Source organism: Crotalus tigris, unplaced genomic scaffold (assembly GCF_016545835.1).
Source record: "Crotalus tigris isolate CLP2741 ecotype Arizona unplaced genomic scaffold, ASM1654583v1 scf7180000024329.380248, whole genome shotgun sequence".
NCBI lineage: Eukaryota > Metazoa > Chordata > Lepidosauria > Squamata > Viperidae > Crotalus > Crotalus tigris.
The window spans coordinates 17493-35052 of record NW_024100500.1 but is presented as its reverse complement, the minus strand read 5'-3'; the positions used below and the strand labels follow the sequence as shown (position 1 = coordinate 35052).

General features: G+C 38.6%; 1 protein-coding gene across 1 annotated transcript in view; it reads right to left on the bottom strand.

Moving 5' to 3' along the window:
• Nucleotides 1-17325, bottom strand: part of LOC120299967 (pseudouridine 5'-phosphatase) — a 179337-nt gene extending 162012 nt beyond the window's left edge. Inside the window, exon 1 of the mRNA XM_039325357.1 lies at nucleotides 16758-17325. Within this exon, the coding sequence (XP_039181291.1) occupies nucleotides 16758-16836 (79 nt within the window). The 5' untranslated portion in view covers nucleotides 16837-17325. The remainder of the gene's footprint in view (nucleotides 1-16757) is intronic.
• Nucleotides 17326-17560: the final 235 nt, after the last annotated feature.

Here is a 17560-nt window from a genome sequence, read left to right as displayed (position 1 = left end):
CTCTTGCTCCATTGTCTGACATGGTAAATTTTTTGCAAAATCCCCCGGCAAGGGTCTCCCTTCCAGGTGGATTAATTTTGCAAGTCCTGTCTAATGTAAGGACCCACCCCACTTTGCATCTTAAGAAGACAGAACTCTTGGAATAATTCTTCCAACAGGAATCCTTTATTAAGAAGAAGTGGTTGCAGGCGTGCTAGACAGGACTTGGGGTCCAAGCCCTCCCATTCAAGGTTTTAAGGGGTTCCCCAGTAGTCCCACCCAATCAATCCCCCTTCCAGTGATAGTTTCAGGTATCACAATTCCACCCCCTTTTTTCTTTCTTCCGTCTGGATGGAGACTTCAGATAACTACATGAAAGGCAAATACCCTTCTTTGTTATGGTAAGGTTCTTTGGTGCTAACGCTTTGAGGTTACAATAAACACAAATTCAGCATTCAGCTCCTTGAAGTATACTGAAGGAAGTGAGGGCCATAAAGCCCCTTTGTTCTCCCCCTTCTCTCCCTCTTATGGCAGAATCCAGAGAAGGCAGAATTGGAAGTTTCTATATTTGATAATTAAAGATGAAATATAATTGGATTCTGACAGAGTATAAATTGCGGGCATTCGCGGATGATTTGGTTTTAATTTTGGAACAACCGAATCAAGCGATTGATTGTTTAATAGAACTTATAACACAGTATGGGAATGTTTCTGGTTTTAAAGTTAATAACTATAAGACCAAGATATTATCTAAGAATATGTCAGTTAAGGACAGGGAAAGTTTGATTAAAGCCACAGGTTTTCAGATGGTAAAAAAGGTTAAATATTTGGGAGTATATCTAACTGCTTCAAATGGAAAATTGTATAAGAACAATTACGAACCATTATGGGCAAAAGTTCAAAAGGACTTAAGAGACTGGAAAAAATTGCAATTGTCACTGTTGGGGAGAATTTCAGCCGTAAAAATGAATGTTCTACCAAAGTTTCTTTTCTTGTTTCAGATGATACCTATTCTTAAAAAAGAGGCAAATTTGGAGGAATGGCAAAAGGGTATAAATAATTTTATATGGGCCGGGAAGAAACCAAGGGTTAAGTTTAAGATATTACAGGATGCTCGAGAAAGAGGGGGACTTAAGGCACCTAATTTGAAATTATATTATGATGCAGCCGCCTTAACTTGGTTAAGTGATTGGCTTAACTTAACAAATATGGATATTCTTTTTCTGGAAGGATGGGATTTAATATATGGTTGGCATGCATATTTAATTTTTAATAAGAAAGTCGATTGGACTTTTATATCACATATTTTGAGGAATGCCTTACTTCGTGTTTGGAAAAAGTATTATTATAGATTAAATTATAAAATACCTATCTGGGGGATTCCCAGACATGTAATTGAGGCAACTTCTAAGGGGACAAATTTTGATAAAATTTCGTATAAAGAATTGTTAATTTGCTCTGGTTCAAATTGGCACTTGAAATCCCTAGATGTATTAAGGCAGGAAAATATTCTACAGACATGGTTTCAATATTTACAAATAGTGGACAGATGGACTGTAGATAAGAAAGAGGGAATAACATTAGAAGATAGACAATTGGTTATTCAGATTAAAAATCAAAGTCCGGCTCATATAAAAAGAAATACAATGTTTTATTAGAGTTAGACTCGGAAACAGAATTGGTTAAAGACTGTATGATTAAATGGGCTCAGAATATACAGGAACCGATCTCATTGGATTTATGGGAGATAATTTGGACAAGAAATGTTAAATTTACACAAGCTCAAAATCTGAGAGAAAATTTTTATAAAATGTTTTATAGATGGCATCTAGATCCTAAAAAATTATCTTGTATGTATTCCAATATACAGCCCAAATGTTGGAGATGTGGTAATAATGATAAGACATACTTTCATATTTGGTGGAATTGCAAAAAAGTAAAGGCTTTTTGGATTATGATTTGGTGGAACATTCAAAAGATTTTTAGAAGAAAGATAAAGTTTACTCCTCAACTATTTTTACTTGGTATTTTCATTGACTTAAATGAAAAAGAAACTACTTTGATGTTGAATTTATTAACTGCAGCAAGGTTATTAGTAGGTTTATACTGGAAGAAAGATTCTTTGCCTACTCTAGAAGAATGGATATTTAAAGTATCTAGTTTTGCAGAAATGGCAAACATTTCTGCTTATTTAAAGGATCATACACAAGAAAGATATGGATAGATTATATTCAGAAAAAGTATGGAATTAAAAAGTTTCATTTATTTTATGAATGAATATTAAATATTATAGAGAATTGCTTTATAGGTTATGGAGTTAAAGGTTAATTATAATATTTTTTTTTTCTTTTCTTTTTTTTCTTTTTTTATTATCATAAATTTTGTTATTATTAACCCTGTATTCTGCTCTGGGAAGTGAAGGGAGGGGGGTTGGGGGTGGGAGGGAGGGTAATGGGGGGTAAAGGTAGTATAGACAATGGTTGCTTATGAATTTATTTTACTTTAAAATTTTATTGTATTTTTATAATGTTTGTATGTTAAAAAATAAAAAAATTCAATTAAAAAAAGTGAATTTCACAAAGAAAAGATTATTTGGGCTTCTGGATTTCTCACAAAGGGGTGGAAATGGAACCAGAAAAGGTGCAAGCTGTTTTTGGAATGGGCCCCGCCATGCATCCAGAAGCAGCTGTAAAGTTTTATGGGCTTTGCAAACTTTTATCGGCAATTCATCCCTTCCTTCACTCAAATCACACTCCCCATTAGTAACTTACTAAGAATGAAAGGGGAGGACTAGCCAAAACCTAGCCAGCCACTAAAATGGACTACAGAATGCCAAGCAGCATTTGAGAAATTAAAAAGACTTTTTTCTGCGGAGCCAGTGCTAAAGCACCCAGATCCAGAAAAACTATTTGTCATCCAGGCTGATGCCAGTGACATAGAAGTGGGTGTGTACTACTCCAGGAAAACAAAGAGGGTCAATTGCAACCTTGTGCTTACACTTCAAAGAAACTCACAGAAACCGAGCAAAGATGGGCTGTCTGGGAGAAGGAAGCTTACGCTGTACACTGGGCCCTCCTCACCTGAGGCACTTCTTGGAAGGGAACAAGATCCATTTCCAAGTATGGACTGATCATAAAAACCTTGAAGCATTAAAGACCCTTGGGAAGCTGTCCCCTAAACAAGCTCATTCATTTATCCTCGGTGATAAAAACCTCTGTTCGATGCAAGATGGATTACTGTGGGTAGGGGGGAAATTATATATCCCTACAACCCAGAGACTAAAATTCATGCAACTCTGTCATGATTCAAAACTAGCAGGGCACTTTGGATTCGTGAAAACTCTCCACCTGATAAAGAGACAATTTTGGTGGCCATCTTTAAAAAAGAACATTGAGAACTATGTAGCCAGTTGCCCCTTCTACACAGCAGCTAAATGGAGGCAGGGAAAAATGTCTGGCCTCCTACAGGTGGTTACGAACCCTTCAGCACCCTGGAGAGAGATTTCTATGGACTTTATCATAGAGCTACCAGAAAGTACAAGAAACACTGTCATTTGGGTAGTAACAGATTTATTCTCCAATCAAGTCCATTTCATCCCATGCCAAAGAATTCCAAATTTTATCGGCTGCATGGAGCCCCACAATACATAATCACAGATAGGGGGGTCCAATTCACCTCCAAGTTCTGGAAAGCTTTTTTGGACCTATTGGGCACAGATTAAGGCTTGTTATCCAGTCATCATCCTCAAATGAATGGGGGGACAGAATGAATGAACTCAGTACTAGACCAATATCTGAGGTGCTTCATAAACTATCAACAAGAGAATTGGACTGACCTGCTCCCGTTCGCTGAAGTAGCCTATAATAATGCAGTGCATTCCAGCACCCCTTTCCAAGTGGCTACAGGACAGAGTTTCAATCCGATGCCTGAACTACCTGCCAATGAACCTACCGTCCATTCCCTTAAGGCAGGGGTTCCCAAACAGGGGTGTGAGACGATATTCCAGGGGGTGTGAAAACTTGGGTTTTCAAAATTATAGTGTATATGCATAAATTGTTGCTGTTATTTCAAACTTTTGTAACAGGTGTGAGAATATATTAGATGTGTTCTATGGATGTGAGGTATAGAAAAGGTTGGGAGCCGCTGCCTTAAGGAATGGATCTCGTAGTTGCAAAACACATGGCTAGTTGTTAGAAAAGCCTTAGACGAAGCTAGAGAAGTCCATAAAGCTCAGGCAGATACAAAAGAGCCTAAGCATTTTAGGGTGGGGGACAGGGCATACCTCTCCACTAGATTCCTGCAGTCCTTGCAGCCATCCAAGAAATTAGGGCCAAAGTTTGTGGGACCCTTCCCTATTAAATGCATCATCAACCCAGTCACACTAGAGCTTGAAGGCCCCAAGATATTAAGATAGATCCATCTAATATTCTACTGTAGCTTGCTAAAGCCAGAGACAAGTTCGCCCTTAAGGCCAGCAGTGGCCCTCCACCACAGCCTATCATAGTGGACGGGGAACAACATTTTGAAATCAGGGAAATCCTAGACTACAGGAAGCACCATAGGGCCACTCAATACTTAGTGGCATAGAAGGACCTCCCAGCTTCCCAGAATGAGTGGGTAGACAAGGAACATGTGAGGGCCCCTAGACTGCTCAAATGTTTTCATACTCGTTACCGTGATACACCTGACTAACCACTATGCTTCATTTTCTCTCCATTATTATTTTCTTTTCTCTAGGTGGATCTCTCTTTTTTTTAAGTGGAGCGGCATGTCAGTCCCTCAATGTATTTCTTTCTTATACTTTCATTTTGAGTTCTGCCATTCTATTGGGGGGACGCTTGTACTGGTTAGGGGGGGATAATCTAAGGGTCTTCTGCAATGTACTTCCTTTGCTTTGTTCTATCCTTTTTGAAGTACCTTACTCGGGGATGTGAAAGGAATGTGTCTCTGGCCATCTGCCTTATCTCAAGTCGGATGGGAAGACGCTACAGAGAGACCTGGCAGCCTTGAAAACGGCGCCTTATCGGTCCTTTCCCACAACACCTATGGATTGGCTCGATTCAAATCAGCCAGTTGGACATATGGGGTGGAGTTTGAAAGGGCAGTTTTAATGTAACATTTCCTGCAAGAAATCCTCAGATCCTGCCTTACTATCCTGCTATCAATACTTTCCAATAAAAGTTCCTATTGAGACTATGCAAGTTTCAAGAGTTCTGCTTTCTTGGGCGGTTTGAGGCCAATCCTTACAGTATTATACTAACTGATCAATAAACTTCATTTTAACCAGTTGAATAGACTTCATTTGATTGTTAACCATTTTTTATGAAACACACTCCCAATGATTTTTTGAAGTTACATACATTTAATAAATCAATAATGACTTTTACATCATTTAAAAATTTGACAGTTTTAAAGCTTAAGAAACTTTAATGTCTAATTTAAAAAGCTTTATCATAGCTTTTCCTATAAACATTATAAGTATACATATGAAAAATTAGCAAGAAATAATTATTTAATTATAGTTTATAAAATCTTGAATGAGCAGAATGATTTTGTCAACAATTTTCAATGATATATGCACATACATGGGTATAAATATTACTGAATGTAGAAACATTTTGGAAAGGAGAGAATGTTGTCATTTGTTTATTTACTGAATTTATATCCAACATTATCTACTGACTCTCACCAGCTTAAAAGCTATACGTAACTGTTAAAAAAAATCCATAGTGGGGACTTCCGGTTTGCCATCGCAGTGCCACAGATGCAGGAAAGGTCAAAAAGTCACCCTATAGGGGCGACGAGTAAGGAGGGGACCCCCGTTTGATCATGGGAGGGCGGCGGTCCTTCTGTTTGATCCAGGGAAGCCCTCCAAATTGGTGTGGAAAGACTGGTCATATTAATATGGCTCATCACTAAGCTGCTGACAGCCAAAGTCAAAATCACCACCAAGAAACTTTAAAGCAACACGGAAGAAACTGGGTGGGGCCTGATTCTCTAAGATTTTAAGTATTTTTTCTTGTAAAAGCTGCCCAAAGTATTTTTCCCCCTGTGAGGAGAGAGAGAAGGGAATTTTTAACCCACCCTCTAAGAAAAGCGGTGACTAACCACTCAGGGGAAACAAAGCAATTATAAGAACAATTTTAATCTAATTGGATGCATTGTATACGCTTTTGAAACTTGGGGACAAAAAGTGTTCCTTCTTTCATTGGAGATATTTGTTTTTGTTTTTATTTTTTTAAAATAAGACTTGAAAAACTACCATATAAATTTTGGATCTAAAAAGCTTAAAACAGCATTAGTGACATCTTGTGGCAAAGTATGGTATTACAATTTGTTATTGCTTAAAAGAGACTTGGCTTGAAGTCCAGACTTTAGATAAAATTTCTTTGACCTTGATAGCTACCACCTGTGAAATACCCAGCTCCAAAGAAGGAACTTCTGGGCAGCATATCTAGCCTACTGGAACTATGAATGTAAACTTTTACTGATTCTCAGATCTATACTTGGGGAATTGTTTTCCTATTTCTTTACATGAGAAGCATATGTTATGATGGAACACCTTGGACTATAAACTTTTACTTGACAAACAACTTCTACTATAAAGACCACCTATAACATGTGAAATAGATGTCCCATACTCAGCTACAAAAGACAAAAAACTATTTTTAACATTTGATTCTAAAGTCTGCAACTTAACATACTATTAAGAGAATATGGATGAAGACCAGGAAATAATCATTTCCATGTTGAAATCAATACATGAAACCATCCTTTCAACTTGTGACAAAATAAGAAGGAACATAAAGGAACAAGATGACAGCTTAAATATACAAACCCAGATCCTGACTACAACCAAAGAGGTTGCAGGAAATGACAGGAAAATTAGAACAACTAAACACCAAGACAGAGGACCCAATTGATCAACAGACCCAGCCAATGGAAAAATCAGAAAAGGGAGTGACAACATTGAAACTGGAAAAGACTTTTTACAAACATTTGAGGAAAAGGAAGAAAAACAGACTGAATGGAAGATAAACCTATCAGGACAATTGTGGGAAATTGGAGTAATAGAGAGGCAATCTAATGAATACAAATGGGCTCGTTCTTCCAAAAAAAACTTCAATTAAATGGTCTTTCTTATTCCAAATAATATATATAATAGAGGAAAAACTATTTGATGATTCAAAGGCACTGACATGGAAGGTTAGCTGGCAAAGGAAGAAAGCCAGAGTAAGGCTGAAGAAAATAATGGCTTTGATTAGAGGGGATATTATATTACTAATTAGAGGGTTGAATATGGTGGAAAATAGATAAACTTTTAGAAAATAAAGTAACATAATAATTGAATAGCTAAGATGTGTAACAAGACTATTAGGCTTTGGTATGAAAAGAGGAAAAGGGAGAAGTTGAGATAAGGGAAATCTTGATGACCTAACATAAAATATTTGTTCTTGTTTGTTTTCTTTTCTTGTCTTTGAATATTGATGGGAAATTAAAGTTTATGTATAGGCTAAAAGTATTGATAAATGTAATAAGAATGTTTTTACTTAGTTGAAAAGAATTTTATTCACCCAATATGAAATATTTATGTATATTACTGAATTATTGGTTAACCCAGCTAACACATATAATGGTTTTGATTTATTAGAGGGGATACTGTATTATTAATTAGATGGTTTAACATGGGGAAAAATAGATAACTTTTAGAAAACAAAACTATAATCAAATAAACAAGATGTGTATTTAGAATATTAGACTTTGTTATGAAAAGGGAAAAAGGAAGAAGTTGAGATAAGGGTGGTCACGTAAATATAAAACACTTGGAAATCATAAATAACATGTTAATTTGAATATTGATGGAAAATTAGGGGGGAAAAAGCAATAACAGGACATTGTATATAAGGATCGAATGTAAATGCAATTAAGGTATGTATAAGCTAAACACTATTGATAATTGTAACAAAGATGTTTTATTTAGTTGATAATAATAAGAACTGTATTAGCCTAATATGAAATAGTAGATATTAAGGGAAAGAGAGAAGAAATATCTGATGTTGTAATATGAGGTTTATACTAAAAATTTACGTATGCTATTGAACTATGATTAACCCAGTCATCACATTGCTTTTTAAATACTCAATTGTAAAATGAGAAAATTAATAAAATATTATAAAAAAATCCATAGTGGAATAAAATATAAGTAACAATAACAATAAAGATAAATCATTGCAGAACTATAGCATTTTACAATTTTATCATTTAAAAAAAAGATTATATAATTACTCAGTTAAAATCAGTGTTTGTCAACCTCAGCAATTTTAACATGTGTGGACTTCAACTCCCAGAATTCCCCAATCAGCTATCCTGTGTTGGAAATGTGATTAAAACACCAACAAAGTTGGGTTGGTAAGAAAAGAATTTATTCTGCAGAAAAATAGAAAAGCGGTTCGCAAAGCACGGTGGATCTTGGTGAGAGACTTCAACAGGAAGTTCTAAACCCAGAGACCACACAAAAATATTCAAACTCATAACATTGTGATGTGCTCCTGGCTACTTTCCTTCGTGACCAGAGGCAAGCTCGCCTGACCAATAACCAGCCAAGACACAGTGAAGGCCTTTTGTTTCGTTTATTGCAATAAGCGGGGAGAGAAGCTTTCAAAGCTTGGTTCTCTCCAAAGTTTTAACCCAAAATATGTCCTTCTTTTATTCATCCCTATCACCGGCCGCTACAGCCCTCCTCTTTCCCCATTGGCTGAGGTAGTATGAGGTTACACCCTTTCCGTCCGCCTATACACATTTCCTGATAACACACTAAATCATATTCACTTATACAATAAGAATAAGAAAAATTAGACATGGAAATGGTTATTTTAAACTCAGATATATTTATGTCCCCATTAAACAATAAGTTCTTTTCCTGCTTTTCAATTCAATGTGCCTCTCTTCTTATCTTATTCAGCTTATTTTCCTATTTTCCATTCAACCTTCCTGGCTAGCCATTTCATATATATTTTTATAGCTTCTCTTCTTCCTTTCTCAGACCCAACTATTTTTGCCTATATGGTTTATCTTACTTCCTTAATCTCTTCCTGACTTACCATCTGTATTTTTCTTATTCAATTAGTTTCCATTGTATTGTAGGTTTAACTGTCTCTGAAGATTTATCATATTGATGCATATTTATCAATCCCCCCTGTATTTCTGTATACTCTGATGAATCTTCATTTTTGGCTATATTAGATAACATAAATTGAATCTGTACATCTTCTCCAGAGATGTTTTTCGCTACTGACCCCAATGTTTTGGTGCAAAATGAAATACAGCAGGTTAAACATTGGAGACAAACACAACACATAATACCTATCACAACTATAAACACTAGTCCACAGGTCAGCAACCTGCGGCTCCGGAGCCGTATGTGGCTCTTTGAGCCTTCCCCTATGGCTCCCAGCCTCCTCTGCCTTTGCAGAGAGAGACAGAGACAGAGAGAGGCATTTGCGCTTCCCTGCTTCTCTCTCTCTCTCTGCGTGTGTGTTTGTGTTTGTGTGTGTGTATGTGTAAAAGAGAGTGCACTCACAGTGTTCTCCGAGGAGCTGAAAAGCTTACTGGGCGGAGCTCCTCCCTTTGCTGCGTCTCTGCAGGAAGCAGGAAGCAGGAAGGGCAGGAGAGAGCTAGCTAGCCCAGCTAGGCTGACTCAGGAATTCTGGAAGTTGAACTCCATGAGTCATAAAAGAGACGAGGTTGCCTACCCCTGAACTTGTTGGACAACAGCTTGAAGCTTGCCAGGTGAGCAGCAGATAGGAGGGGGGGAAAGAGAGGGAGAGAGAGAGGGAGGGAGGGAAGGAGGGAGAGAGAGAGAGAGAGAGAGAAAGAGAGGAAAGAGAGAGAGAAAGAAAGAGAGTGGGGGGCAGACCAAGGGCAGATAGAGAGGGAGGGAGAGAGACAGAGAGAAAGAGACCCTTTTGACATCTAAAATGAAGATAACACTGCATATATCCTTTTTTTACCTGTGTGTGTATGTAATTTTATTCTCTTAAAGCATTCTCTTGGTGATCATTGTTTTAATAGTATTGATATTCCCAAGAGTCATATTTTTACTTTTATTTTTAGTGTGTGTGTGTGTGTGTGTGTATACACATACATACACACACAAACACACACACACACCTATAATAAAGGTAAAAAAGGATATATGCAGTGTTATCTTCATTTTAGATATCAAAAGGGTTTTGCGGCTCCCGGTGTTTTGTTTTTGGTGGGAAACGGGTCCAAGTGGCTCTTTGAGTGTTTTGGGTTGCCTACCCCTGCACCAGTCCTATAAATATTTGTTTTAACCATTCAAAATTGGGAAGCCAATTTGTTAACCAACTCTAATCACCCCACATATTTTCATACTTTTGTTCAGGAGCTTTGGCCACATTCCTGATTCCTTTTACAATGTCCATCACTGCTTCATGATTATCATCTACCTTTAAATCCCACAAACAAATTTTTACCTTTATTTCCCAGGCTGTTCTGGTGTGTTGTCTTCAGTAATATTAGAAGTAGAATCCACCCCTCATGATTATTACACAGTATTTCACACCCACAAATTGATCCACAATTACAACAATAACAATAATCACTAGCTATTACAGAGGTAACACATCTACCACCTAATTCTTACAATGTACAATTCTACATTTTCAGTTTCTAATGGTATGACTTCTGACTTAGTTATTCATTTTATTTGTAACAAACAACTTTTACTTCTCTGATGAGTCACCACCAACATCTTTGTTCTTCGTCTGGGGTCACCCGAAATTCTAATAGAGATATTCAAAATAGATAGGGGTTCTGGTCCACTACCCATTCAAGTCCTTTTAAACGTGGCTTTCAGTCCTTGTCCTGGAATAACCGTCCACCCTCTTTCAGGTCCAGTCACCACCTTTGCTCATGTGTAGTGAGTCCAACCCTTCTCAGCCCTCCGGACAGCAGATTTAATATAAGGAACTTCCCTTCTTTGGTTGTAGAAGTTCCTCCTTCCATTTATGTATCAGCACACACTGTCCCGGCTGGATCTTATGGACTGGAAATTCCAAAAGGAGTTGTTTGCGCCACCAAGCCTTCCTGTCAAAGAGAAGACAGAGACCCCAGTACTTGTTCTACATTTAGCTATTTGCCTCCCTCCTTTGGGAGCCTTAACCCTTTATTAAACCTTTTACATATCAAACATCCCTCTGTAGCCCTTTGGGCTATCCCATAAATTCCAAGGGTAGCATAGAGTTTCAAATACATTTCTACCTATGTTTTAATTCCCCAATATTTCCCCTCATATAGTTTTTGGATCACCATTCTTGCAGTACCTTGTGATAACCACAGAATCCCCTTAAGACCATTTTTGTTGTTTGGTAATTATAAATCTACTATATCCTCAATCCTTTTACTATCTATTTTCCTTTCCCCTTCAACTATAATATATTCTAGATATTTTACCTCCTTTCATACCAACTGGGCTTTATTTGCTAGACACCCTCAATCCTTTCTTCTGCCAAAAAGTTGCTTTCCCATTTCTTTATAATTCCCAGAATAAGATCTTACAAAACTGGGAAGCTACATAAAAATGTATTTGCTTTCACAGCTTAAAAGTGGAGGAAAGAAAAGAAAGAAAAAAACCATTTGTCCTGTATCAGATAGACTACACTTGTCCATGGAAGCTCTATCAAAAATTGTCACATTTTTCTTTCTCTTCCCCCTTTCACCCTGATTAGATACCATGTTACAAAAATATAACTCAATAAACTTATTGTAAATAACACATTCAGGATTCTAAAAGGTAAAGCACATAGGCTCACCAATTAGCATTGGGCCAACATTTCTGGAATGCCTTTTGTCTCAGGCAAATAACATTCCAATCACTCTTGTGGCAGCACATCAAAGAACACCAGGATAGCTAAGAAGACAAAAGATTGTCTCCCCCTTCCCCCACTCACTAAACCGGACAGAGTAAAAATTTATATAAAACTTTTGCTTGAAACAGCCCTCAGGAGGAAAATTGCCATAACATTTACAGAAGTGGCTTGCCAATACCTCCTTCCTAGGGCTAAAAATAAACCAGCCCCAAAACACTCAGCCAACCCTCATGGCTAAAGCAGGATTTGAACTCAAATCCAGCCTTGCAGCCTGTGGCTATAACCCTGAAACCAAATTGGATTTCTATAAAGATTTCCCTTCCCCTCCTTGGCTCCAAGGAAAAGGAAAACAAATTGGACACACAGTATGCAGCAATTAATCATCTTTTCTGCAGTAGCAAGGAGTCCCAAAGACACATATTTATCAGATGTTAAATAAAACATCATAAGATTGTTCCTTTGACCAGAATACCCTCAAATGCATTATTAAGGATAAATCCAAACTAAAATGCAAAGGAAAATCACTGAAGCATACCATACATTCAAAAACAGAATATCAGAGTTGGATGGGACATTAGAGGTCCTCTAGTCCAACCCCTTACTGAAACAGGAAACTCTATCCATTTCAGACCCTATCAATTTCTAACCTCCTCCCAAAAACCTCCAATAATTAAGCATCCACAGTTTCTGAAGACAATTATCCCACTGATTAATTATTCTTACAGTCAGGAAATTTTACCCAATTTCTGTTCTTAAAAAAAACACACATACACACAAACAAACATGCAGACAGAAACTGCCTCCCCCCCCACTTTTTTTCTTCTTTTTCTACATCTCTTACTTTTCCAAGGCAGAAATTCTTGGGTTAAAAAAGTAACAAACTAAACATGTTTAAAAGGATTGCTCAAACATTTCACCCCCCTTCAATAGCCCTTCCACCATGGGCTTTAAACCCATTCTTCCCTCCAATGTAATGTTATACTGTATCTGGTGAATTACTTCACCAGGGTTCTTTAAAGTCACCTTTAAAGGATCCATGTGTACCCCTCTTCTATTGCCCATATAAGAGGGTCCGCTTTTCCTTGAGCTTCCTCACTCAAGGTCATAATATTTACAATTATTTCTCTTTCATTCCCCATAATAACAACCCCCAATTTACCAATTAAGTACCCCCTGGCCAAATTGCAGCTCCCTTTAACCAATACAAAGTTCAGGTCCTTTTACTACTGTCTGGACCATAGCTGATTTAAATATTGTTGCTTCTACTACATGTCCATAATTCCCTGATCCTTAATCTTCCCTTTCCCAATTTGCATTCCTGGAGGTAAAAGTTCAGGATAAATCTGGTGGTCCAGAATCCACCAAGTACACCCTTTCCTTCTCCAGGGATCCAACCTTTAAGGTTTATCAGGGGTTCCTAAAAAGCTGAACCAGAAAACAGATTAGTCCCCTGACACCCTAATCCTCAAAATTCACCAAATGTGCTAGTTCTTCCCCCTCCTCTTTGCTGGCCTGTTTGCAGTAATTGAGTCATGATTTTTATCTTATTTTACGTTTATCTCTCTCCTCTTCTCTCTTCGCATATACTTTCTGAGCCTCTTTTACCGCTAATAAATCTTCTATTGTTTTAGTTTTCCATGTGTCTAATTTCTGCATTTGTACCCTAATACCTTCCCATGCTTTCCATTGATCCTAAAAACATTTCTAACCTGTTTTCCTACTTCAATAGGATCTTCTATTAGTTTAGGCAATTTTTTCCTAGATTGCCTGATTTCAAAAGCTGTTAGGGGGGGACAATTCCCCCCCCCTTTGGAGAGAGGTTTTCTCCTCTCTTGTCACCTTCCAAACTATAAGAACCTCAAGAAATACATAGCTTTCTACTTAACTCTTTCACACAAAATAGCAGATCAGAGTTCTCGCCTTTCATCCTGGCCAGACATAAAACTTCGCACAGCTTCTTTCTTTCTCTCTCTCTTTCCCTCTTTTCCATCTGATTATTTCCATTCTTTTACCACCTTCTATTGTCCTTCTAATTACTAAGAAACTACCCTTCTTCACCCTTTCTTGCTTTTACACCAGACACAAAAAATTCCAAATGTTTCACCCCAGGCAAAACAATCATTCTTATTTTCAAGGAACTTTTTCAAAGCCAATGAGCTCCATCTCCCAAATTTCCTTTTGGAATAAGGCGTTGTTTTGTATATTACTGTTAGAGGGTCTCTCCCTCCCCTCCCCCAGGTCTTTAGAAATGAGTCAGTATAAACACACAAACACACAAACCCTTAAACATCATTTCCACTTTAAATCTCCACTTTTACTCTTTTGGGGCAATTTGTAGCTTGTTCTCCAGGCAGTGGGGAAATGCAAGGAGCGTTTCTGATAGACTTTAACCACTGCCTATCCATTCCCCATCGCTCTAAGCCAAGCTGAGAAGCCCAATTTAATTTATTGGCTGGCCAAACATGTACTTAGGTCAAATATATACTATAATGTATCATCCTTCCTTTGTTCAAATGCCTTGTTTAAAGCATTGACTTAAAACACTTCAACATTCTCCCTAAGGGATTCCCATCTCCCTAAGGGGGTTCATTCCAGAATGTAAATACCTTTCCTCTTTTTCCTTATTGGCTGGCACACTGGCCGGGGAGGCGTCCCTCCTCTTCAAACTCTTATTGCCCATTAACACCTCTCTGATATACAATACCCCTCTGGTATCTTACCTGTCAGGCTGAGTTGAAGTCCTTCCTTAGGTCGGCCGACTTTCCCTTAGGTTTTCACTGGGTCCTGGCTTTCCGTCTCGGGATCTCCAATTCCTCCTTGTTTGAGCAGGGGCAATCCGAACTTTAGGCCTGGGAAAAACTTACCCAGGTGCGCACTCCCCTTTCAAATATCCCCGGCTGCCAAAGATGGAACGGATGCAAATCCCGGAGGTGCCCCCAAGGCTGTTATGTGCTCCTGGCTACTTTCCTTCGTGACCAGAGGCAAGCTCGCCTGACCAATAACCAGCCAAGACACAGTGAAGGCCTTTTGTTTCATTTATTGCAATAAGCGGGGAGAGAAGCTATCAAAGCTTGGTTCTCTCCAAAGTTTTAACCCAAAATATCTCCTTCTTTTATTCATCCCTATCATTGGCCGCTACAGCCCTCCTCTTTCCCCATTGGCTGAGATAGTAGGAGGTTACACTCTTTCCTTCTGCCTATACACATTTCCTGATAACATACTAAATCATATTCACATAGACATGTAAATGTAAATGGTTATTTTAAACTTAGTATATATTTATATCTCCATTTTAAACAATAAGTTCTTTTCCTGCTTTTCAATTCAATGTGCCTCTCTTAGCTTATTCAGCTTATTTTCCTATTTTCCATTCAACCTTCCTGGCTAGCCATTTCATATATATTTTTATAGCTTCTCTTCTTCCTTTCTCAGACCCAACTATTTTTGCCTATATGGTTTATCTTACTTCCTTAATCTCTTCCTGACTCTCACCATCTGTATTTTTCTTATTCAATTAGTTTCCATTGTATTGTAGGTTTAACTGTCTCTGAAGATTTATCATATTGATGCATATTTATCAACATTATATAAACTCCTATCATGATGCCCCCGTCCCCTCCCCTTAGGTCCCATTTGAGAGGACTTCCGGGGGCACAATCTTTCCGATTCGTCTAGCCCAGTGGTGGCAAACCTATGGCACGGGTGCCAGAGCCAGCACCCAGAGCCCTCTCTGTGGGCACACCAGCCATCGCCCCAGTCCTAGGCCTTCAGCTGGGTTTTATAAAACCTTTTCGCTTTAGGCCCCCGCAGCCATGTGCAAAAAAAAAAAGGGTTCAATCAATCAATCAATTTCAACTTCTCGTAGGAAAAAAAAAGATCTTGCAAAGTTGGAATTGATTGATTGAACTTTTTAGTCCCACCCAGTCTGCCATTACCACTGCAGCCATGCCCAGCCAATGGACCACACCCACCCGATAATGCATAAGTGGGTTTTGGGTTACAGTTTGGCCACTCGGTCTCTAAAACGTTCGCCATCACTGGCCTAGCCAGAATACATCATCCCTCCGCCCCTTCTTTACATTGTTCCGAACTCCCTCTGCCATCCTTTTGTCTCGTTAAGTGTGTCTTCTAGCCAAGCCTCCTGGAATCTAGTGCCTACTGCAGGACTTGGCTAATCTTTCTATTGTTAATCAATTGCAACCGTTTTATTTTTAAACTTCTCCGTTTCTCACACCTGGGAGCTGAAATCTATAAAACTTAAAAGTTGATGAGATTGAGAAACAGTGAGTTAAAAGGAATCAAAATTGTAATCAAAATTGAGTACAATCCTGGACAAAGTTAACTGTACTTACAATCCTTTTTACAGTAAGGCAGTTAAAATTACTGGAAGGCCTATTTATCTCTAAGGATTGCATCCATCTTAAAAGGCTTCAACTCTTTTTCCTTGTTTTTTTTCTATACAGTATCCTGTGCACGTGATGACGATCTGAAGCGTGCACGTGATGGTAGAAAGAGGACTATTATCGTCATGCCACGTTGTGCATTCAGTAAATAAATTACTAATTTGGAGCGACAAGGTCTCCACAAACAAAGCAATCACAGCCTGCCTATTGGCTTTGTGCTTTCCTTATTCTACAACAGAAGAACGTTTGTGTTTGTGTGCGCGCGCTCACATTTGGCAGTTTTCAGAATCTGTTACTAGAAAGGAAGCGGGAGAAACCACAGGCTACATCGCCGTACACCGTGCCCCGGCACACAACTGCGAAGCAACAGCGGCACTGGGCTCTAATCCTACAAGAGGACAGACCTAATCAGCGACCTTCCCGCCCCATGAATTGGACTGCCCAACTGACAGATGCAAAACAGAGGGCGTAAATTACTCACCCAGAAGGAGACCGTCCATGTCAAAGATCAGGTGAGTGACAGGCTGCGCCGGCGGCGGATAGCACGAGGACTTAGCCATCGCTTGCAACCGCGTTGCAACCGCAGAACTCAGGCAGGGCGCCGTTTCTGCACATGCGCGCTACAAGAGGGGCGGGGCTTTGGGGACGAGGAGGCTTAGCGGTCGTCAAGACTTTCTCCGGATTCTGGCAGATTAACATTCTTCCAGGACTCAGCTAAGGGCAGATGCGGACGGGAAGCGAGGGCGCGGAGAGAGCAGTAGTTTCTGTCACACATGCGCACCACTAGTCTCCTCACCAAATTCCCAAGTTTTTGTGGAATATTTGCTACACATTAATTATACTTTTTGAGACATTGCTTTTGATCCAGAGAACCTGGGCCTTTAATGCTTTGCCTTGACACCTGTCATCAAATTAAAAATAAGTTCCAGCTATTTCATGTTCTGTAAAGAGATGCTAGATATTTGCAGGACTGTCATTGAATTCTTAGGGTCAGGACTTTGTTTTGCCCCAATCTTTTTGTACCTGTATTCTATTGTCAGATTCTACAAAACACATGACTGCCCACTACTGCTCTGTAAGAAAGATATATTAAAACCATATTCTTGCCAATCATTGTTTCAGTTTGGAAACTGGACCAAAAAGATAAATGAGATCCAACTCCAGACTGATAGACCATCCAAATCTTTTTAGGATTATTATTTTTCCCAGCACATGGCTATACTAAAATAGGTTTCACTCAACTAAAAGAATCAAGTTTCAAATAATCCCTAGATCTGGAGATTA